General features: G+C 34.6%; 1 protein-coding gene across 1 annotated transcript in view; it reads right to left on the reverse strand.

Moving 5' to 3' along the window:
• Nucleotides 1-23,421, reverse strand: part of ARID2 (AT-rich interaction domain 2) — a 103,044-nt gene that overhangs the window by 27,625 nt on the left and 51,998 nt on the right. The window contains exons 4-14 of the mRNA XM_027682193.1: nucleotides 18,927-19,060; nucleotides 17,902-18,120; nucleotides 15,075-15,142; nucleotides 7,051-7,117; nucleotides 6,717-6,967; nucleotides 5,691-5,787; nucleotides 5,401-5,610; nucleotides 4,882-5,049; nucleotides 3,766-3,841; nucleotides 836-970; nucleotides 172-371 (exon numbers count right to left, since the gene is read on the reverse strand). Coding sequence (XP_027537994.1) covers nucleotides 172-371; nucleotides 836-970; nucleotides 3,766-3,841; nucleotides 4,882-5,049; nucleotides 5,401-5,610; nucleotides 5,691-5,787; nucleotides 6,717-6,967; nucleotides 7,051-7,117; nucleotides 15,075-15,142; nucleotides 17,902-18,120; nucleotides 18,927-19,060 — 1,625 coding nt within the window. The remainder of the gene's footprint in view (nucleotides 1-171; nucleotides 372-835; nucleotides 971-3,765; nucleotides 3,842-4,881; nucleotides 5,050-5,400; nucleotides 5,611-5,690; nucleotides 5,788-6,716; nucleotides 6,968-7,050; nucleotides 7,118-15,074; nucleotides 15,143-17,901; nucleotides 18,121-18,926; nucleotides 19,061-23,421) is intronic.

Genomic DNA, 23,421 nt, shown 5'->3' on the forward strand with positions numbered 1-23,421 from the left:
CTAGAATGGCATGCAAGTACATACTGCAATACTATTCCCAACATTACTGAATAAACTCAATCAAAACATGGGGCACCAGCTTCCAACACTTTCAAACTATTTTCAAAATCTTTTGGCTTTTATTATGGTTTCAGAGTCAATGAAATACTTTATATATATTAATTTAAAAACCTGCTGGCAAAGGAGACGAAGACACATCAGGAACTGAATCAACCCGGACAACTGGGGTAGACGACGTTGGTGGCTGCTGATAGTACATCTGAATGGGAAGTGGTATAGCTCTCCTTTTCACTCCTACCACGTGTATATGTGCTTGACCATTGTTACTTGGATCTTCTACTCTCTTCACTGTATGATTTGGAAAGACAGTTCTGCCAAACACAACATAAATCTCTGTTAATAAATAATAACTCAACTCTCTTGCAATGTTTTTGTTTTGGTTAACTGGTCTTGTGTGCACAGTAACTGCCACATTACGTACAGGTACACCTGCATCTTTGCAACCCAGCAGGATTTTCCAATAGCATGTAAGTATTCATAATTGAGGACTAGGCAGGCTCACCAGATGGCCAAGATTTCATACAAGCTAAGTGAACAAAACCTAAAAAAACTACTTTGGAAAGAATTAAAAAGACTATATGCAGAGAAGAAACCCTATCAAAGGTTCTGAAACAATATGAAACAAAATTAAACGAACTCCAAACATTTCTTTCAATTGAAATTCCAAAACTGAATGCCTTACAACTCAGATCTCTTCTCAAAGAAATCTAAAGCCACAGCTTAGTATTGAGCACATACAATTGATTCTTTATTGCTGCATGAATTCTTGTCTTACCGCAGGCATTTATAAAATCCAGTTGATGTTAGGATTCCACCTCGAGCTAATTTACTACAAGTAGAGAGGTATTCAGAATACATTTCTGCTCGAGAGACTGAGCAATCAAGGTTCACCTCAAAATGGGCATTTAACCTGAGGATGAAAAAATAAACTATGAAGCAAAATACAGAAAGAGTACTTTTAGAAGGGTTGTCAAAACACTTCTGTCTCTATCACAGAGACTTCTGAGATCTGACATAAAAAATAGCATTTTAGTATATTGTTTTGTCAAATGTCTGTTCCTCACCTTCTCCTTCTCACTGCTTATGAATCAACACGAAGGACCCCTAGTACATGCGGTCAGTTTTACATGCAACATCTTATTTACATACTTATATACATATTATTTATGCAAAATAGTCTTGACATATGCCTTTTTAATGTATACTCAGAAACAAAACCAAAAAAGAATGCATTGTTTGGTGACGTCTCCTCCCCACAGCTCTATTCTTATTCCTTAATGATTCTACTTTAGCAAAAGATGGACTGAGAGCTAGTTAATTCTTCACCAGAAATTTTTATAGAAAGTTTGTAAGGGAAAGAAAGTACTGATATCTCCTACAGGCTCTCCACAAAGCCACAGACCATCTAACCTCTAACCAGGAAGCTGTGAGAGAAAGAAACATTTTCTGTCAGTTTTTATTTCTCTCAGATCCATTATTCCAACCCAAAGGCATAGGAACAGTTCCTCCCCAGCAGCAAATGAAGGCAAGTGACAACTTTCACTCAGTGCTCAAATACTGGCATCAGAATATAGGCTCAGACAGAATAAAAAAAACTTCTTAGTTGTCAGCATCTATTATATGGTGCTAACACTTTGGAAAACTACACTGCGTTCTCCTTTGTAGAGTCCTGCACTCCCAATATAACTAGATAAAAGAGCATATGATTATAATCTTGAAATTGTGTTTTCTCTAAAGAGTAAGTGTAGTGCCATTTCTCTTGCAGTTGAGTTACAATTTCACTATTAGAAAAAATCGAGGTTACACTGTATTAATAGAAAGTTTAGGTATTAATTAAATATGGCATATCAGACAAGTGACTGCCCAGTTGGGTATGTCATATTAGGCTGGCACACTATCACTGGTATCAGCAAACTGGAGATACTCAGGACTTACAATAGTGAAATGGGATCTCTGATTAGCACTTTACTGTGACATGCACTTACCTTACAAGTCCTACTGAAGCTAAGCTGGCTAATAATACATCCAGGAAGGTCAGCTTAACTAATTTGCCTTTCTGCTGCTTTCAAGAGATAGTAACTAAATTCTACTGCTATGATTTACTCATTTTCCCATTTCTCTCAAGAGAAAGTAATGACTAAAACATACCATGAAAATTTACATGAATGTAAGACACTCCATATTAGCATTGATGAAAACGCTTTAAAAGAGGCAGCTACTCAGCTCTCAAGTTTCCTTTTTTTTTGGCAGCACAATTTAAATAGAATTTTCAGGGCTATATGTCAATTTTTATTTTTCACTACCTCATATCTACCTACATATGACTAACCAGGAGAAAATCAAGTACAACATAGTAATATTCAACACTGACAGGTGCAGAAGCACACAGGATCAGAAACAATGGAGACATTCAAAATCTTCCTGATACCGTGCTCTATGGTTTGTTTCAGCATTTTCTGTCACTTGATGGTAGCACATAGTTGCAGCACAGTACCTACACATATTTAACAGCCAAACTTTCTATTTTACACTTTATACAAAGTACAAATTTCAGCTTGCCTACAACTGTATTACTGAAAGCTAGATGTCTAGTGTTCTCTAGAATCTCTTCTAGAGATTCTTCTAGAGAAGGTGGTGCCAGAAGGTAACTTGTAACCTTACCAGAAACTTGGTGGGAGAAGGCAATTTGTTTTACTATTGGGGGAATATCCCACTCCATTAACTAAAGAGGCAGCCTAGGAATCTAGCTTTGGCTCGAGGCCAACTTACAGCTTGCTAATTTGAGCTGCAGAGAGTCTAACTCCAAGTACCCCTGTTTAAATGTCTAAATGTGAAATTTCTCAATCTTTCACAGCAGTGCACATTAATAATACTTTGCAGTGTGCAAAGAGAAGCATGAGAACATCAGTTGGCTACAAGAATCTGCAACATTTCCCCCAGAGCTCTGCTGGCAGTATAACTAAATCATAACCTAAATATATAAACCATAACCTAAACCACTAAGCTTTGTAAATTCTACCCACTTTATCTTGAAGGCCCTGGCCTGCTCAGTAAGACAAAAGATGAATGTAAGAGCTGTGAAGCAGCCGAGGCGAAAGGGCCCATCAGGAACCGATTAATACAAATATTTAGGATGTGAGTAGAATTACATAAGACAATTAGTTCAGAAAGATCACCCTCAGTCCACAGGAGAACCAAAGGAGGAATAGTTTCTCTCTCAATATCTGACAACAGTATCAGTTGAAAACAAGAGAATTTGGATGGAAAAGACTTTAATCTTCCTTAACCTGCTCAAGGTTCACAGACTTTGCCAGAGCCTAGCTTCAGAATTGGATAATTACTCTTATACTGGTGCAGTAATACAGCAACATATTATCAGACGAAAACACTTGTGAAACAGGTAACACTGCCTGAAAATGTAAAAAATAAATAAAATCAAGATGAGAGTTAAAAATCAAATTAAATTCTGTTCTAAGAAACAAAATCTAATTTTAAGTACCAAGAGTCAAAGACTGAATATTCTGGTTGAGTTTTGTCTTTCATACTTCTTCAAAGCAATGAGAAAATGGTTTTATCTTATACTTTTCAGAAAAATGAGTCTAACAGTAAACAGAAGCAAACCAGAAAATTCTGTGACACACGAATACAGAATTTTTCTTTGTTTTTCTTCTTCATTAAAGCATTTGAATAGAACTATACACTTACCACTGACATGCAAATTTCTCGCTGTCTATTTCTACTATTCCTGGTGGTGGAGCAACATGTGGTGCTGTCCTAGAGGCTGTAGAGAATGTGGGGAAGAAAAAAACAAACCTGATGAAATGTTTTTTTATTCTTGAATGAAGCACTTCATGACTTCCACTGGTATAGTTTCTCCTGTGTCTGTCAGCAAGGATACATCCAGCTAAGGCAAGTCACAAAGGTGCCCTAAGCAGACTACAGATCTGCACCACAATTTACCGAAGTGAAGCCAGGCGCGCCAGTGCCACAGTCACTGAAGACTATCAAGAGGTGTGCACCTCGTGAACAACTGCTTTCAGATTCATGACCATGATCTCAGTAGTTTTAGAGGACTGAGCATGATTTTAAAGTGGGACAATACTCCACCAAAACAGGCACAAATACACAGCCATTATTTTTCCAGTTCCTAAGTGGATGCAAATACAATGCAAAGCATGTTGTTGCAATGTTACATCAGTTCCTCCAACTCACTCTTGTTCATCCCCTTAGTTACACTCTTTTCCAATCACTTTTGCTGTGGTATCTGCATCTGTTCTGGAAACTGCACTTAGACATGGAAACCAGTGTCTGTTGCAATGGTTCTTTCTCACTAACTTCCTAACAACAGTTACGATTTGGTTCACATAACAAGAAGCCACTAGCAGCTTCAACAGAGGCATGATTCAGAGTGTCTATCTCATCTCTGCAATTCTATCAAATACCGGATGTTACTGCCCAATAATAGGGTAAAACACAATAAAAAATGAACCTTCAATTCTCTGCAAATTGTGGGAACAATCTAGAATGGATACTTTTTCTTTCCACTCAGTAAGTTAAAATAAGAAATGTACATAACTTTCAGAAATTTTCAGATTACCAATTGAAAAATATAAACTTTCTTTCAAAGCTTGTTTCACAACAGTTTTGGCTGACATAGGTTTATATTTGCTTTGTGAACAAATGTTTGAAAAAGATACCATATGTTATGCATAATGCTACATTTACTTATGTAAATTAATCCCAAATCTAGAGAAGACAAAAGTTACACATGCCATACGGGAAATTTTGTAGAAGTATATGTTCTCTTGCTGTGATACTAACCTGGGACACCTGTTGCATGGGCCTGTGAAGAACCATGATCCATTACCTGTGGTCTAACATCAAGTATTCCTTGCTGGCTAACACACTGATGTTCAATGAGTTTTACAGCAGTAAGTGCATCAGGTCCAAACATCTGGATGTCCATAGAAACCAGACATACTAATGTATCTGAAGTATTAAATGTAAAACCAACAATAATATTAGAACAAGATGAATGCTGTTGGGACATAGTGATTTCCTTTAAAATTGCCATGTGTTAAAAGAAAACAAGTCCCTGCACGCTTCTGTAGATTTTTTTTTTAACACACTTTATGGCATTAAAAAAATACTCCAGAATTTTAGCTTCCCTAGTTTTAGCACCATCAACTTCTTGAGGACACAAAAAATAAATTTAATAAATTCCATCCCCAAGCTGCACACAGACACTTGCAAGCCACATTTTTAACTACTGAACATGACATTCTTAAGTCTTCCTTCCTATATAAGGGAGAGTAACAATAGACTTTGCTTCTCCCTTACCTATGCTCTTCTCTACTTTAGCAATCTTTGAGCAAGCCACTTCTCCCATTTCCGTGAGCATGTATAGCACCTCAAGTGCAGAGATTACAAGCAGCACATCTGGTAGCGTGAGATGACATATGATCTCTTTATAGGATTCTTGATCCACATATTCACAAATTAGGACACCATTATCTTCAGCCTTACAAAGATTTGCCAAGATTTCCATGCCTAAAGAAAAAATACAAAATAGTTTTAAACAGCAATAATTACAATTCTAATAAAACAACAAGAATAGCTAGAGATCTTACCTCTCATTTTTAAAAATCTATCCCTTGACATGAGGCATTTTGTAACTGTGTGAAACATTAGATGAGTAGTTTTGAAATCAACAGGATCCAAAAGAAGCTAATGAGAAAGAAAAAAAATTACTAACACTATCCATATAGTGCTAATGGCCAAATCCTTAAATTGCATATCAAAATATAAGATTCCTGTTTAAATGCAGCACATATAAATTAAATTTGTGTTCATAAAAACAGAACCCTGTCAGCTTTTGATTGTTGCTAGCATTTTGAGCCCCCTCCTCCTTTTCTGCTCTGAAGTAGTAGTCTAATTTACACTTTCCAGTGCTCAGAATAAGGAAAACAACTTTATTCTCAGGCAGTCAACAGTAAACACAATGTATTTTAATATCCAACAAAGATCAAAACTTGAATAAGACCAAGTATTCCTTCCCAAGTGCTATCACAGTCATTCATCCTGTTTCCATCTAGCTCTGCTTCTCAATTAGAGCTCTCAGACATATAAGTAACATTCTTTCTTATTTAAAAGCAGCTGGGCACATGGTAAATGAAAACACCGTCTTTTTTTCAATATTCAGCAGTGGACCAATACTTCCAGTCTCATTCTCTGATACTACCCATTTTACTTAAATTTATATGCTATATTTCAAAATATAAGGATTATCCGAACATATATAAAATACCTATAAAATCCATATAATTTATCTGCAAAATAACATGAAATAGCGTATATTATAACATTCAAACCTCTCTGTAAAGAAAAAGATGCCTCACGTGATTCTGGCAGTATAACCAGTGGTATATGACTAGCTTACAAAAGTACAGTACACAGGGCATAAAACTCTCTACAGTCCTCTGACACATAAGTTGTATTTCAGTTTTGGTTCTTGTTTTCAAATTGCTATTTACAAATTCAAATACTAATTTATTTCCTTCTGCATCCAATGATAAAGGAAAAAAATAATTTAATTAACACTGAAGTAATGCTTTTATCAAATTATATTGGAACTGTTCTGTTTCAAAGCATGTTACCTCTGCTGCAATATTTCCCAGCGTGTCCAGCCCCAACTGCCGTAGAGAAATAAAGTGACTATGAGCAGAGAGTAGCAGGAACCGAAGACAAGTACGATTAGCTGCCAAAAGTTTAACATTTCCCTCTTCAAAAGAAAGATTTCGTAAAATCACTGCGATCTGGAGTACCCGCTGCCCTTCAATATCATTAATGCCCAATTTGCGAGGTGGATGAAATAAGGATTCCCAAATCCATTCTTCCGATGGAATATCTACAAAGTAAACAAATAAATTTTAGTCCTTCCTTTGTTCTATTTACCAACAGGTATGTATTAATATAATCAAGATATCTCACCTTGAGATTTGCTTCTGTCAGAAATTAGATCACGAACTTCAATATCCTCAACAATATCCTTCCAAAACTGAAGAAAGAATTAAAAACACTTAATTTCTAGGGGATATTTCTTTAAATATTAATTATTTTTATGTCCATTACATTAAAATATTGAAATCGTATTAAAATAATTGTTCTTTAAAAATTTCCTAGTACCTTGATTCATCTGATAGTAATCAGAGGCAGTGATATGTTCAGTATTTTACATTAACAAACTCTTCCCTTCAAGCACCAGAAGTATGTGTTCATGATCAACCAACACTACCTACAGAAGTGCTCTGCTGAAACTATATGGACAGTTTTCCATAAACAATTAGAAATACAGCAATTTTAAGTAGGATAAAAGTACAGTTCATCCTCCTTTGCCTCCTACAAACAGTGAACTCCTAAAGCAGAAGAAGGTGACTCCTCTCAATTTTAGTAGATATTAGACTCCTACTAGAAGTTTCTTTATGGAAAGACTTTTTAAAGTGCTGCTGTATTGCACATCATCATGGAAAAATGTAAAGAGAGAAACAACCAACACCATCATGAAAAACGTTTATAAATATAACCAAAGCAGAATGCCTCAGCAGACTGGAATTCAAATTACTTTACAAATATATGGCCTGATCTGCAAATGGTTGTTTGTTGCCAGTCCTGCTGAAATTCAAGAATTAATCAAGGGATTAAGGTTTGCAAGCTAATAAAAATACACATTGTGAGGTATAATAATATAAAAATATATAAAGATATGTGCATTCTAGTGCGTATATAAGAAAAAAAACCACCTTCTGTTGGCTAATAAAAATTTGACCATCTTTTTTACTCACTAACGAAATACAGTTCCTCTTTTGGTTGTAATCACAGAATAAAACCACTAATAAATCTGGATAAAAAGGGAAGGAAGTACAACCAGCTGAACAGCAGGAGAAATTTTGCTATGCAAACATAATTACTAAATTACAGCACTCAGACCAAGTTTGACACTACTATTTTCTTGAAAAATACAATACTACAGATATTCTAAATTGGAAGGAAAAGTATTTTATTTTCCACTGCAGTGTTGCTAAATGGCATCCAAGTACTGTTTAGTAAAGACGATTACTCGAACAGAAAGGATTATTACCTTGTTTTAGCAAAGACAAGAACAGCCTGAAAGAAGTCTAACTCCTTACTGTTTGTTACAAAAAGATTTTTTTAATTAATACTGAGGATCTCACGAAGAGCCAGAAGACCAAGGCATGCAGGCAAAATTTGCAGAATGAACTTCATTTTAAGTGGCCTTTACCATTAGAGAAGGATATTATTTAAGGAAGAGGCTTCAGCTTTTTATTTTAAAAAGCACATAGAAATATTTGTCTGGAAACATACCAGTCAGTACTTTTCTTTAGGATGTCCCTTTTGGAAAAGCAATGAACACAGTAAGCCTTCACATTTCACTGCCACTGCCACTTAAAAGAAAAACCTCAAATGCTATTTTACAGATTAGTTTTTTAATCAGTTAAGGATTAAAAAAATAAATGAATATTTAACAGATATATTGGAAGTCTTCAACTTGAATCTCTTTGAAAGAGGCCAAAGTCAATCACAATACACTGTTAAAACTGCTGACATACATCAGAACAGCATTATCACATTTTGCTATAGTTGAATCTTCCAATAATCCACATTTTGCCACTTAAGTGTATAGTTTAAAACTAAACATTAAAAATCTCTAGGAATATAAAGTCATAAAGAAGGAAATCTTTCTATCCAGAAAGGAAATCACCCTAGACATGCTCTCAAAGGGGTGGAAAATTCTTTCTGCAGATGAAGATGCTACAGACACTGCTAAAGAGAAAGCCTCCAAATGCTATGGCTAAAGATGAAGACAGGAATACATTGTTGGAAAACTGTAAATCTCACCTAAAACTTGCAGAATAAACAGATCCGTGACAGTTGCTTGAACAACTGAGAAAGTCTCCCCTTTGTAAAGAAGCAGTCTGTCAAACAATGCTAGTTGTCAACTCAGACGAGATTATCTTTTTCAGAACATAGCTCCTTTCTGTAAGTTAAAATGATATACACCAAGGCACCAAATAAAGTGTACTTAGACATAACTGTTATTCTTCAAATTGCTTTATTATACAGTCATGCTGCGAGCATAAGATGCTAACCTCTCCAAGCAGAGAATTTTTGCCTCAGGACTACCTACAGCATACAAACAAACCCTGTCACCCACATGAAGCACACCAGAACTGTGCGTCCCCCACAGCCTCAGTTCTTCTGAGTCCTAGAGATCTGGGAAGGCTCTTCAATCTCTAAGGAAGAGAATCTGCAGGATAGGACATGAATACACAGACAATATGATTTCAAAAATAACAATTTAAGTAAGACTGGTTTTTTCCTCTCAACTGTTTATTTCTACATACAGAAGCACTGTGAATGATAATGCTCAGCAAGAACACTGCTTTACCTGCAGAAGTGTCCCAGAGCTTTTTGCTTGCTCAAAACTGTAGGTTTGTATTCTCAAAGCCAGCACCTGTCGCTGGTGTTTCAGCAACCACGAAATACCTACTGAGGCACCAAACCAGGCTTCCTGTGAGCACTTTGCAGATTAAAATTTCAAACATCCTGCAAAAGCTCCAGCAATATCACCAAAGAACTCAGAAATATTATCCTACATCCTCCACTGAACAACCAGTAACTTAAACACCTTATTGGTGTTCAGAATTCCAAGCAGCTAAGAGACAAACTATTTTGTGTGGCATTTAATGCACCTATTTCAGAGATGGGCTGCTAACTATAAAGGGGTCAGGATTTCCCAGGACTTTAGCCATTGACAAGTATGCAACAATAAATGTACAGATGGAAGCCTGATATGCATGTACCACTGTAATGAGCTTCAGAATACTCAAAAGCTTTACCAGAGATGGCTGAGGTGAGTTCCCAGCCACGGAAAGTGGCACCTGTCTGCAATTATTACAACGTAGAACAGCTTTCCCTTTGATTCCAACAAGCTATCTTCTAGCAGGCACAATTACATGAGAGTTAAATAACTCCCTCAGAAGAGTTGCTGTTCTGTTCAGTCAATGACAAAACAGTTTGAAGCAATACTCTTGTGCACGGCACATACAGTCATGCACGGAATTTTAAAAAGTGCAGTCAGCCTGGCCTATGACAATCAAAGTCTCAATCAAATTATCAGGCATAAAATTAGGTTGTCCAAACACTAAAAAAAAATAAAATAATAATTGAGAGATGCTATGACAAACAGATTTCAGCTGACACCCATATAGACAATAATGCAGAATTAAAAGTGAATATGAATTCTGCATCTTTCACTCAGACAATGGATATCAAGAAACTCAAAGCAGATTCCAGGATTTTCAGGAAGGTAAATCATATTTTCCATTCCCTAACTGGTTACAAATTCCCTTGCAACACAGTAGGGAAAAACCATCAATAAAAAAAGAATTGCACCTTGTTCTAAAAGTTATCCTCTGTGATTCTGGTGAAGTACAGTGTCCGTATCTCAGACATATCCTCACACTACAATGATCTCCATCTTGTCATTCTGCACATCCTAAGGGTGTTCAGGCGTCTTAAGCTCCGAGTGAGTCTGCAGTCTCTACTCCTTTCAAGAGCTGGCCTGAATCACTTTCTTGTTTGCATTTAAGCAGACTAGTTTGATTGCTCTCAGCCCACTCAAAAATTGGTTTCTGCCTAAGTGGGAAAGATCCCCAAAAAGGATGGGGGTGGGCAGCAAATGACAAGGTGGAAAACAGAACTAAATAACTCACATACAATGTTCTTGGCCTATGTGTTACATGGGAACAAAGCAAAACACGACAACTTTTTTTTTTTTTTTGCCCAAAGGGAAGGCAGAAGTGGAAAATGATTAGTTAAGTTAAGCCTTCTGGGCATTGATTTGAAAAACACAAAGCACAAAGGCAAGAAAAAAATCACTTTAGCATCACAAGCAGTTATTTATTCCCTACTAGAAGGACAATCTGATACTACATATCAAAAGAAATAAACAAGACAGGATGAAAAAGTCAAGGTCTTTATCAACAGTTATTCCTCCATATACATATTTATATCATGGTAACACATTGGTAATAGGAACATAAAGCTAAAACGTGGAAGCAACCAAATAATGCTTGACCACATGACATCCACATGCTAAGAGATGGTGGACAAAGGTAAAGAACTTGATTCACATTCACAACCTGATTACTGTCAGTAGCCAAATTCTGTTGGAAAAAAGATGCAAAGGATTACACAGAATTCACTGGAAATCAGATCAACCAAATTACTGTCCATAAAAACAATGGACGTTTCAGTTCACAAAACATACACTGTAGTAACAGTATGACTACTTATTGTCCAAGAAAAATACAAGAGCAACTGGAGTCAAATCAGCTTGACAGATCACTGTGAGAGACAAGAAAAGTAATGTTTGCAAAGTATTTCAGGTATTTAAGTGCATAAGGATCTCTCAACACTATCTGAAAAAGATTCAGAGAATAAATGCACAGTATAGTATTATTAAATTTATACAAAGAAGAAAGAGTTGGACAGCAAAATAAGAAATTCACAAAATAAAAAAGGAAACCAGAGAAGTGAAGCATTATGCAAAATAAAGAAGGCAGAAATGCTGCATAAATGTGGATTTTGGAACTCTACAGCTAGAGGAGGCCTCAAGAAGTCCAAGAACTCGAAATCCAAATCCTTAAATTGAAGTAAACAGAAGCAAATAGCACATGAAGAAATGTAATGCAATTATTCATACACTATACATCAGACAGTGGGCAGCTGCTGGAAACATGGAAGAAATACCTGAAAAAACAGCTAAATCTATCCAATTATAAACATGCTATATAAACAAATCACTCTTGAAAGCGAACTACACTCACAAGTGAACCTTGGTAACATGAGGAAATTCAAAGCTAAGTGAAACAGTTAAAAATGGGAAAGCTTCCAGAGCAGATGAGAGAACATCTGAGCAGGATGCCATCAGAGCTTGTGGATGGGACAACAAAACAAACAAGAGATACTGGCTAAATGCCAGTTGTTCTAATCCTTAAGTAAGGACATGCAGTCATTCCAAGTAACTAGAGATTTAACCTTATTGACAGCACCAGGAAATACAAAGAGGGAAGAATGCCACAAATTAGCATAGCTATAAGAGGTAACAGCAGGTTCAACTTAAATGATACTCAAATTCAGACACTTCATGGAACAGGTTCACTGACTAGTAAAAACATTTGATTCAGTTTAAAGGGAAGCTCTGTAGAAAGTGAGAAAATATGTAATGCTGCAGATAAGACTACTACAGAAAATATGTAATGCTGCAGATAAGAATATTACAAATTTTTCTATCAGTTTTTTATAATGAAATAAGAATTGGGGAGGGGGAAAAGAAAGAAAGGTAACTGAAGTTTAGTATCAAGAAACACATTTTTCATCTTCACCTTCAACGGGAGCAGTAGTGATACTGGAGGACACAACTAAATAGGCAAGGTCCTTTGCTCATGAACATGACACTACCAAATGTAAAGTTGAAAGACTCTAAGTCAAAATTAGAGAACAGCAGAATATAACATCAAAGAACTGGTGCTGAAACAATTGACAAATTCTTTACAGTAAAACTCAAGACTTGACTGAATACCAAACAACAAACAGTATTGTGTAGATATCTAAGGGTGGGAGAAATACAAACAGTGACGCTGTACCACTCCACGTGCAAAGATACAGAATGAAGAGAAAAACAGTGAAGAAAAACACATATCCATTTTTCCTTACTGAAAACTAATTTTAAAATTATAATATTATTAAGAGACTAAAAATAAAATCAAGTTTGTTTCAAGCAAACATTAAAAACTTCCACAAAACATTTTGGTATAAGTACATAATTCTAAAATTACCCCCAGTATCAATTCAATTCCTATTAGTTTAGAATTCATGTGTTTAAGGAATTGCTTCTTCACACTCCTTTCTGTGTATCTCTAACATTTGTGTGTTCATGCCATTGCTATACTTCAATTCGTAATTCTGCATTTTTTCCTCTCCCACTTAAAAATTTGTTTCCATTTTCCTATTTGCAAAATTTCTAATCTGCTGCCATTATAGAAGAGAAATGAACTGAAATTATAACCTTACAAAATCAAGAAACAAATCACTGGCAGCAAAATGAAAAAAAAAAAAATTTAAATGATAATGTGAACAGTGAAAGGAGGGACACTTATTCAACAGCCGTTCTATTATCTTAAAGTTGTAAAAGCACATTAGAAAAAAAATAAACAAAACCAGATACATAATCTCTATGCTGACAACCAAATATTTCTCTCCTACGTCACAAAGTTCCCATAATGCTTCCTCTGATTCCCACTTTGACACAGCCACAGTTGCAATACAAAATAAATTACTTCTAGTACTAAACAAATGCTTGCAGTGAGATGCTCTGACAAATCTAGATTCTTGGCATCTAAACACTTTTAGATCTGGTCTTAGTTTCCAACATGCTTTCAGAGTATTTCTGACATGCCTAGAGCAGTATTTCACTACATGTGGTACTATACACGTTGTAATGTCCAAAAAATAGATCTTGGAGAGCATCCAAGTTTCTTATTAGTAAACCTTATTGCAGTTACAGTGATTCTACTTAACACTTGGTTAAAAACATTTATAAGAATCACCTGTCCTAATCACAATTACTTAAGTTTATATAATTAATGAACATATAATAAATTAGAATTCTGTGTAATTTTAAATGTTTACAGATCTAAACATGGCGCTTGTTGCTGCTCTAGATCAGCAACAGTCTGTGACAGCTTAGGGTGAAGTCAACACAGAAGCGCTAAGTGCTTTAAAAAAAACCCCAAACAAACAAACCAAATCACAACCTACAGTACTTTTGGATATATTTTTCAATGGAAGAAGGAAATGAAGATTATGAAGCATCAATTTTTACACTTAGGTTCAGCACATTTGGATCACATTTTCAAGTCCACATACCAAATTTATGAGAGCTTAGCTTTTTTGTTCTTAAGTTTACTTAAGAAATTTTGATTAGGGAATCTATTCACTAGTATTTCAGCAACACTACTATGGTCCAGTTTGTTCCCAAACTGAGTTACATAGAAATAGAACAAAGTACACATGGAAAAAGCTCCTAACAAATATTGCTCCGTAATACTGCTAAGATATTTCATTATATGAAACAATTATGGAATTGAGCAGAAACCTAGCTTCCTAAGGCACTCAGCAGACTATCTCATTACATTTTTACTTAATAAAAAGCACAAACTATCAAAATATATTTTAATCTAGCTTTCTTCTATTTTAGCCACATAAATTATGACCTGTAATTTAATTTATGGCAATTGTGTATCATAGTAAATATGCTGAAATGTCAATTCTCTTTTAGTTATATTTCATGCTGTCATTCACCTCAAAATGTTCATCTAGAATATATAAGCATTTATACAAAGAAATGTTAGTTTTATTTTTACCTCATTTCATTACTTGTACAGTAGCTCATGCCCTCTACTGGAAAGATAAAAAAACCTTGTGCAAAAAGTTTAACTGAAACAAACCTGCAACATGGCTAACCTATTCAAATATTTCTCCTATGCTCCTTATGCTACGGTCTCAACTTTCATAATCCAGAATGTTTCTTTACTGATCATGGCAGTTCAAAAAAAAAAAAAAGGCATTGCTACCTCTTATTAAATATGTTGCCAATTTTCTTTTCATCACACCCATTAGCTTTCTTATAAAAAGAAACATGAAAACCCTTATTCATTTGCCTACATCTTTTTTTCTTAATACATTTCTTCCTGCTTATCCAAACATTTTAAGACAACTGTGATTTAGTGTCCTATTACATTTAAATCGAAGGAATAAAGTTCAGAGTAATTTTAAAGACGTGCTAGTGTATCTTAGAACTTTCTATCTTTTTAAAGAATTTGATACCCACCATGTGCAGTTCAAAATTATTTTAATAATTTTTAAATTACCTTAACAAAATCTCTATCAGTTTTCTCCTTCCATTCTTCTCCAAATACAGCAGAAAATGATCCTAAAGCTTTAAGCACAAAAAGCAAATTTAGTAAAATAAAAAATGAACATTTTTTTACTTTTTACTAATCCATAAACTAAATAAAGATTCAACAACACTATAGACTCTTCCAGTGTTTCCTTTTTATTCTAAAAAATACTGCATAAACCAACTGAAATTTCTCTTGTAACTTAATCAACAGCTACTGCAGTTTTACAGTTTAAATTGAGAGCAAGGAGTTCATAAGTAATGGGCTTGCTTATGAACCCTTTTTAAAAAAAACACATGGGAAACTTTTCCACATCTTTTTTCCAGGAGTCAAGATGACTGCTCTATTTTCACCCTGACATCAACAACTGCTTTCCACGTGCACTGTGTAAGCACAAACACTACTGTAGTAATTAAACAAATTCCCACTTGTTTCCTAAAAAAATCTTAACAGCAGTAAGATTTTGACAGCACTCAATTGAAAGTCAATATTTAACCAGGATGAGTAATGGATGTTCTTGACTGTTGCAGCCACTGCCACAACTTTTCTAATCATCACTCCTTGAAAGCAGCAAAGACTCAGTCAATGTGACTCAGAGGCTGAATCAATCCAAAAATAAACTCTTGTCTTGCAATAATTCTGTAATGAACTAATGACACATTTAAGTTACACATTTTGAGTCATAATATTTTATTGTTTTGAAAAAAAAAGGCTACAAATCTCAATTCCAAGACAACATCATCTTATAATTTATAGAATCCAAACCAAGGCTTATGCAGCTCTCAAACTGAACACACTATATACCCCCAAGCCCCTGGGGCTGCCCCATCACCTGCAATCCAACTGTTACCTCAAGGGGAGGAGGGGAGGAAGCTGATGAAATATTTTACCTAGAAGCACTAAATGTTAAATAATAATGCTAAAACTTTAATTATAGACAAGAAAAATCTAAAACTTGTATTAAATTAATAAGCTATGGTTCATTGACATCTGGAATTATTGTGACAGTATTTTGAAACTACCTGAATCTACTAATTAGAGATTTAATTTAATCATCAAATCTCACAGATTTACCTTCATTATTTATAATATAAAAGCACATAAGTATTTAAAATCAAAGCTTCATGCTTTCTTTTCCCCACGTGTCCCAGTTAGTCCTCCTAATGCTGCTAGGACACTTCTCTGGATTTATCCAGAAGACATAATCAAGTAAGGTAAAAATGAAATTTTCCCCAGAGAATGGAAGAAGTGAACCCACTACACGCTCATCACTCCTCTCAGCTTTATCTCAAATATTTTTCAATACAAGGAACACTAATACAGACAAGCTCTAGAATAAATCTGTGCTCAAAGTTCAACTTAAGAACTCCAGAAAACACTGTCTACCTTTGCAACATCCAAAAAACCATTAAATAGTAACATAAAACTTGATTAAATTATTTGCAAATTCCTAAATCCACAGAACTTCTATGAAAAGAATAGGGTAGTGATGGTAACCCCCAAAATCTAAAAAGCAAGCATTCTGGAATCACTGACATGCAGGACTAAGTTTCCCTTTAGCTTCCTTTCAAATATTTTCCTTCAAAAATTCTTGTGACTGGACAAGGTGCAAACACCAAATGACCACGCTCTAACGGTATCAGAAGGGCACGTGTACAAACTGAAAGAGCAGAGAGAAGCCAAAGGACACTAAAGCAATACTGGGGACAACTAATGCTACAAGTCATTATGTAAAAATGCTAACGATTGAAAAAAAACAAACAAACAGTACACAGTGGCTAACACTGGTTCTTCCCCAGAATTTTAAAACAGAATCTTTGACATACCATACTATGTTTATGCTTACACATGCAAAGTAGATTGATACTCAAACAGATATGACAATCAATACTATCAGACTTAATTATGCTTAGCTGAAAAGGCTCATTTGAGCAATTTCTTATTGTGGCAATTTCTGAAACTCAATATAAAAAAAAAAACCAACCAATAAAACCAAAGCAAACAAACAAACACACATACTCCCCACAAAAAGCATATAAAACCTATAAATACTTCCTCAGCACCTCAAGACGAGAGCTATGCTGTTATGATTTTACAATAGTTTAGGTTAACTTATTTTTTGTCTGCCCCCTCTCCTGACAGAAAGACAAACAAACAATTAACAATAAATAATTTGGCATGGAGGCCACGATGAAAAAAATGAGAAGAATTTATTTCACATACTTCAGTATTTTGATGGAATAGACTCTCTTATAAATTTTACATGCTAACACATTCATTAATTCTGAAAATCAGATTAAGATATTTATCTCATGAGTTTTATATTCTGAATTTTACCGTAGCTGAATGTGTAGCGAAGTTATCAGGATAAAAATTTTAGCAAGTCATTGTTTTCAGACTTTTCAATTTTAAATTTGCAGATTTTTAAATTTGCAACTGTTATTAGAAAAGAATTATGAAGTCAGCATGGTCCTACGAATTCAGAAGGAAGTAGTAATACACTACAAACAGATGGAAATCCAATGCTATTAATTCAGCATCCTGAATAGTTAAACCCTATCAACAAAAAGCTAATTCTTACATTTCACTAAACTGTTAAATAATTCTTTTAAATTACCGAACTTAAGAGGTATTTGTAATGCCTGATAAAACCTGTAATTGGGAAGAAGGTAAAAAGGAAAAGTAGATATAAGTATATTACAGTGATATAAGCTATTAACATTTTAATTATCAAGGGTTGTGAAAGATCCTACAACAGGTGACTCTTTCTGTTGCAAAAATGTTGTTACATACTTACTGTCATCAAACACCCCAGCATTTGCAAGCAGTAAAGTGATGATTTTAGGGTCCTTTTCAAGCTGCATAACATGTTTGCTTTCATTTGAAAGAAGAGTACACACATTAATTGCAAAGTCCACTTCATTTGGGAGTCCAGATAACAGTGAAAGCACCAATTTATTATAGTCATTTGGTGAGTTTAAGTCCATAGACAGCCCATAGCTTTGACGAAGATAATCTAAATAAGAAAAAAAACCAAGCAAATAACATTTTCACAGCTAAACTAATTACATTGAGATGATACATTAAGCAATACTACTATGAATAAAACTTTTTTAAAAGCTTATAAATAAAGTATTGTGGTTTTTAACAAGTTTTTACAGTATTCAATGTACAATTTTTTCCATTAGTCTTAGGCCAAAATGTTGACACACATTCTACTTTGTTGTATACCTGTCTAGTTATATATTAATTCCATCATCATTTCCAGAACGCAATACTGCAGCACGTTCTCCCAAAGAAAAGCTTTGAAAACACAGGTTTTAATTAAAGCAGAATAGAATTGTAATACAATTTGGAGTCAATTTGTATGCAATGAATTGCACATCCATTCCACAGAGCCCGCCAGCTTCTGATTTAGAGCTTAACTAATTGTTAGCTCAGTTCAAGTATTCAACTCTGTAAAGACATGACAGACTGACAGAAACACACTGTGCAAATTTTCAAGGTAAATTTTTTGTAAGACAAGTAACTATGCAGCCCTGCTAATTAAAAAGGAGAACATTCGTAAAGAATAATAGCTTATGGATTTTCATATTTATTTTGTTGTGGTTAACCACGGAAAGGTTTTAAAGTCTATTAAATTAATCATTTCGGTGTCCTACAGATTTGACAGTTTTAATAATATTCTAAATTTATCTATACACTACTTCTGTAGCTTGTTGAAATATATATATACACATATGCACATATACATATATATCTACATATGTATATATGCACACAGACATTAAAGAAACAGTACTTTTACCATCAAATATTTACCTGACACACTGTGTTGCTGGTAGTTATAAGAAGTTGGAATTGCACCAATAGGAAGTTGTGGCTTTGGATTGCCTGGTTGTACCTCATCATCCTCCTCCCCAAAATGATGGACTTTTTCATACTTTTCTAGATATCTGGAATAAAATTATATAAAAAAAGGTGTTTGGTATATATACAGTATGAGTAAATCCTTCACCCCAAGAGCTGAACTGCCAAAGGAAACCAACTGTAGAAACAGGGAATTTACTGGAAACAATAGTCAAAGTGGTAAAAAACCAGAATCTGAGTCAGACTGACAACATGTGACACAGAAAATGTAGATATGTGGAATTATTGATTTAGATATTAAATTTCTTCACATTTTTCAATGACACCCAGATAAATTGCAACCTATTGAGCCTGCTTGTGACTAAGTCCATTTCTCCCAAAATCAGCTTCTGCTTTTGCTACCCGAGACAACTCTGCAGATGAAAGGATCATAAAATCTACTCTGTATAGGTTTAGCAAAATATATACTGGGGTCAAGTCCAAAAAGATATTTATTTTTTTTTACCTTGCCTAAGGAGAAACAGTATACCAAGTCCTAACAATTACACAAGAGTAACAGAATTCAGCGATACCAAGGGCAGCAATTCAAGATCAGAAGTTGTGAGTCATGGTTGCAGCTAATAACTACTGGAAATCCCCCTGAAGCCCTTGGGGAAAAAAATGCTGATATACTGTACAAGGAATGGACTGCAAGCACAGAAGTTATGTACAGCAAATGTAAACAGTCAACCAGCTTGGTAAATGAAATATCTCACTTAACAGTTATTTTGGCATTAAAAACTATAACTTTCAGAACTTTGTACCATAAAGTCAATTTAAAAGGCTCACTGTAGCCTTTACTTCACACTGATTCGTAGTTGCAAAATCGTTCACAAAATTAAGTCAAGATCACAGCTGCCTAAACTTACAAAGTTTAACTGTGCTGAAAAATGACAATACTAAGTCAATGATATCAAAATAATGTATAATCAGGTATTACTTTAAAACATTTATCTTTCTCTTTGTATATGCTAAAAATATATATATTTAATATATGAGGAGAAAACAAGCTTCTGGCATAATTTTTGTCTGTAGGCACTGATGTCGTTAACTCAAGGTGAATGAGAAAGATTTTAAGAAAACAGTATTTCCAATGACCTCTGAGGAATATTCCACATGCATTAAATCAGTAATTATTTCATGAAGTGAGACATCAATGACATAACCATACCTTGAAAATGTTAGCAAATACAACTGATTCATGTCTGACTAAGGTTTAGGATATTCAAAGGACTACATATGTTATTGTTATGTGAACCACTGCCATAGTGCCCTTCTTATTACGTAAACTCTTGAGTGAGTTAAGTAGTCAGCAAAAATCTTCTCTGCATAATCATTTGCTTCTAGGGATTTTAAAAAATACATTTAAATATGTTTGGGTTTTATTTTTAAACTGAAAAATCTCATTTACGTGAGTCAGGTTGCAATTTAAAATCTGCCGAAAAAGTAAAACCCTGTAAATTGTTTTTAACTTATTTAAAGTCATAGCTCAAGCCTGTCCTAAAATCTAAACCCTAATTTTTCTCTTCCACTACATTTCCTTACCCTTTTAGCCTACTCCTTTCCTCTAGCTTACATCTTATATCCAAAAATTAAAAGCAAATACAATCTGTAGCTTCTATACAGCAAAAGGTGATTCTCAGCATATAATCAAAGGCACTACTCCAAGGGGGAAAATTAAAAATAAAATAGCACACCTCCCTGCTAATGAAATATTTTTTCGTTGCATTCAAAAGGTCATTTAGAGAGTCTGACTTAAGTATTTACATAACTGTTTTATTAATTTATTTCCTTTTCCATTTTTTTCAGAAGTACCACCATAGACTTATTCTACCTTATTATTTGCTTTCAGCTATTCAAGCTCTATTTAAAAGAAAAAAAATAATTTCCTTCCAATATCAATTAACTGTTAAGCATTCCATAAATGAACATTACATCACTGGACATGGTAATCACATACACACACAAAAAGATTAGATGTGACGAATTCCATTTTCCATATTTGAGAATTTATTTGAGAACTTAACATTTCAGAATAACTTACAAAAACCCCAAAACAAAATAAGTAAGTGTTTTTAATACAAATCTATGTGTGTTATACATACACACTCTGGAGAGCATATCAGAGCTCAATTCAGAACCATGCTCAAGCTCTACATGGGAGATTAATATTAAATATAGTAAGGGATTAAGCAATTTAAAAGTAGTGAAGAGAGAAATACACACACTGTAGAATATAACTGATAAAAATATTTTTAAAAGCGTGAAACTATAGTAGCATAGCCAAACATTCAAGTCTACAGTTAAAAAATGAATGCCTGGTAAATAATTAACTATGCAATCTTATGTGTCCCATGACTCCATTCTAAAGCGTATCTGTACTGGTTTCTCAAAATAACTGTGCAGACACTCGAACACAGCTACACAAACAAGGTTTCCTGGACAAAACACTCATCTCTGATTGTGAAAGCCAGAAATCCATGTTTTGAAATCACCTAGAAAATATTTTATTCTTTCACTGACAGAAGCATTTATTTAAGGTTCATTGTTCTGAACTATGTACAGCTATATGCTGGCCAGTATCTCTCTCCTACTCTGATCCTTCTGAATGCAGAAAATACTGTAGTGACTATCAACTGAAAAAATATCAGTGGCTTATGTATTCTGCCAGGCTGAACTCCCACCTGTATGCATGATCGGTTATTTTAAGATAAATTTAACAGCAGCCTCTAAAATCTTGAAAGAGAACACACTTGTGCAGGATCCTGAACTACATGTGAGTAAGTAGTATGTACATACGTAGTATGTAGGACCACAATACTTCTGATTTACCCTGGTGCAAAATGAACTATGGGAACAATTAAAATACATTCAGTTAAACTCTGTTCACTGTAAAAGTCCAGTCTTCTGTCTGCTACCAGCATTTGTCTGTTGGCTTTCAAACAGTTCAATAAACTACTGAATCTGTCATCACAGTCATCATGGTTTATGCGAGTTTGTACTAATTGAGGTGTCCAATGATGAAATGATGATTTCAAAAAACTAGTCTAACTTTTAATACCAAGTGAAAAAAGAAACCTAAAAACTTGAAACTAATCTTTCCTACACATGCACAAACACATTCTTTGTTTTGTACTCCTATGAGATCCCCAAAAGCTGCTGAAATTGAGGAAAAGACACATTAAGGAAAAGATACAGCCTTCAAAGTCCTAAACCAAATTAATCAAACCTGTAATCCAATCGATTTTAACAGTTTGTGTGTTTATGGCCAAGACCTAAAGGACTACCTCAGAGGCAGCCTGACCTTCCCTCCTTCTGACTGTCCAGTCACTCACTCTTCAGAAAGCTCATTTCACAAACTAAGAGGATTCTACAACAGCTTTGCAGTGATTTTTCAAACTGAAATGGGGTCAGATGAATACTAGAGCGGATGCAGGGGAAAAGCATGTGTACACTGCTGAGGATGGTGCATGTACCATTTCTAGACTGCTGCAGCTTTTCTAATGGGACTTCAGAAGTGCCAGGGTTAGAGTTAATTTTCTCATAATGGTCTGATTCAAAGTTTAAGCAGCACAAAACACTTTCATTATTGAAAATAAGATTTCATAAAAACATTTAATAAGATGAAGTAAAAATGCCTATACAGAAGCATATGATACTCAAAAACATAGGTTGCAAATTATCCTGGACTTGTCCATTCTACCAAGACTGAGCAGCTATTTAAGCATTAAAATAAAAAAATAAAAGGCAATATACACCATAAAACAATCCATGCTGTTCCATACTTTAAAATGCAAATACTTAACCTTATGCTTTTTATTAAAGCCATGGCCCGGCAGAGCCAAACAATATGAATATCCTAGATATACTCTTCTGTTAATACCTACTTTATTAAAATGTGTTAAAACAGTTCTGCCACACACAGAAAATCTGAAAGTTCAAAAATCTGTTTTCCTTTTTCTTCTCTGAAAAACATTTGCAAACTAAAACAGTGTTGACAACTGTCGCACAGTACTCACTAATTTCTTATTAAGCATTTCATAGGAAACTAGGATTCAAATTAACCTTTAGTGCTGATTTAATTTTTCCCTATGCCAAACTCTGAGTTCTTTTTGTTGCTATTCAACTTACTGAGGTTCCACCTCTTCAAATAACAATCCTCTCTTCCTATCTCACCCCAAACTATCAAGTTTGCTAAGGAAAAAAACCACAAACAAAACAAAATAAGCCCTCAACAATCCCAAAGCATAATTTACTAAACCCTGTCTTCTCCACCCCAAGAAAAACGTAACCCCAGAACAAAAACAAATGACAGAAATACCTTCCCCAACTCTAATACAACACTTTGTTACCTTTAAGATACTGCTACTAGAGACGGAGGACGTTTCACTATTTCTCAATCCACTGA

This window comes from Neopelma chrysocephalum, unplaced genomic scaffold, assembly GCF_003984885.1.
Source record: "Neopelma chrysocephalum unplaced genomic scaffold, ASM398488v2 Primary Assembly neopelma1_62, whole genome shotgun sequence".
In the NCBI taxonomy this organism is placed as follows: domain Eukaryota; kingdom Metazoa; phylum Chordata; class Aves; order Passeriformes; family Pipridae; genus Neopelma; species Neopelma chrysocephalum.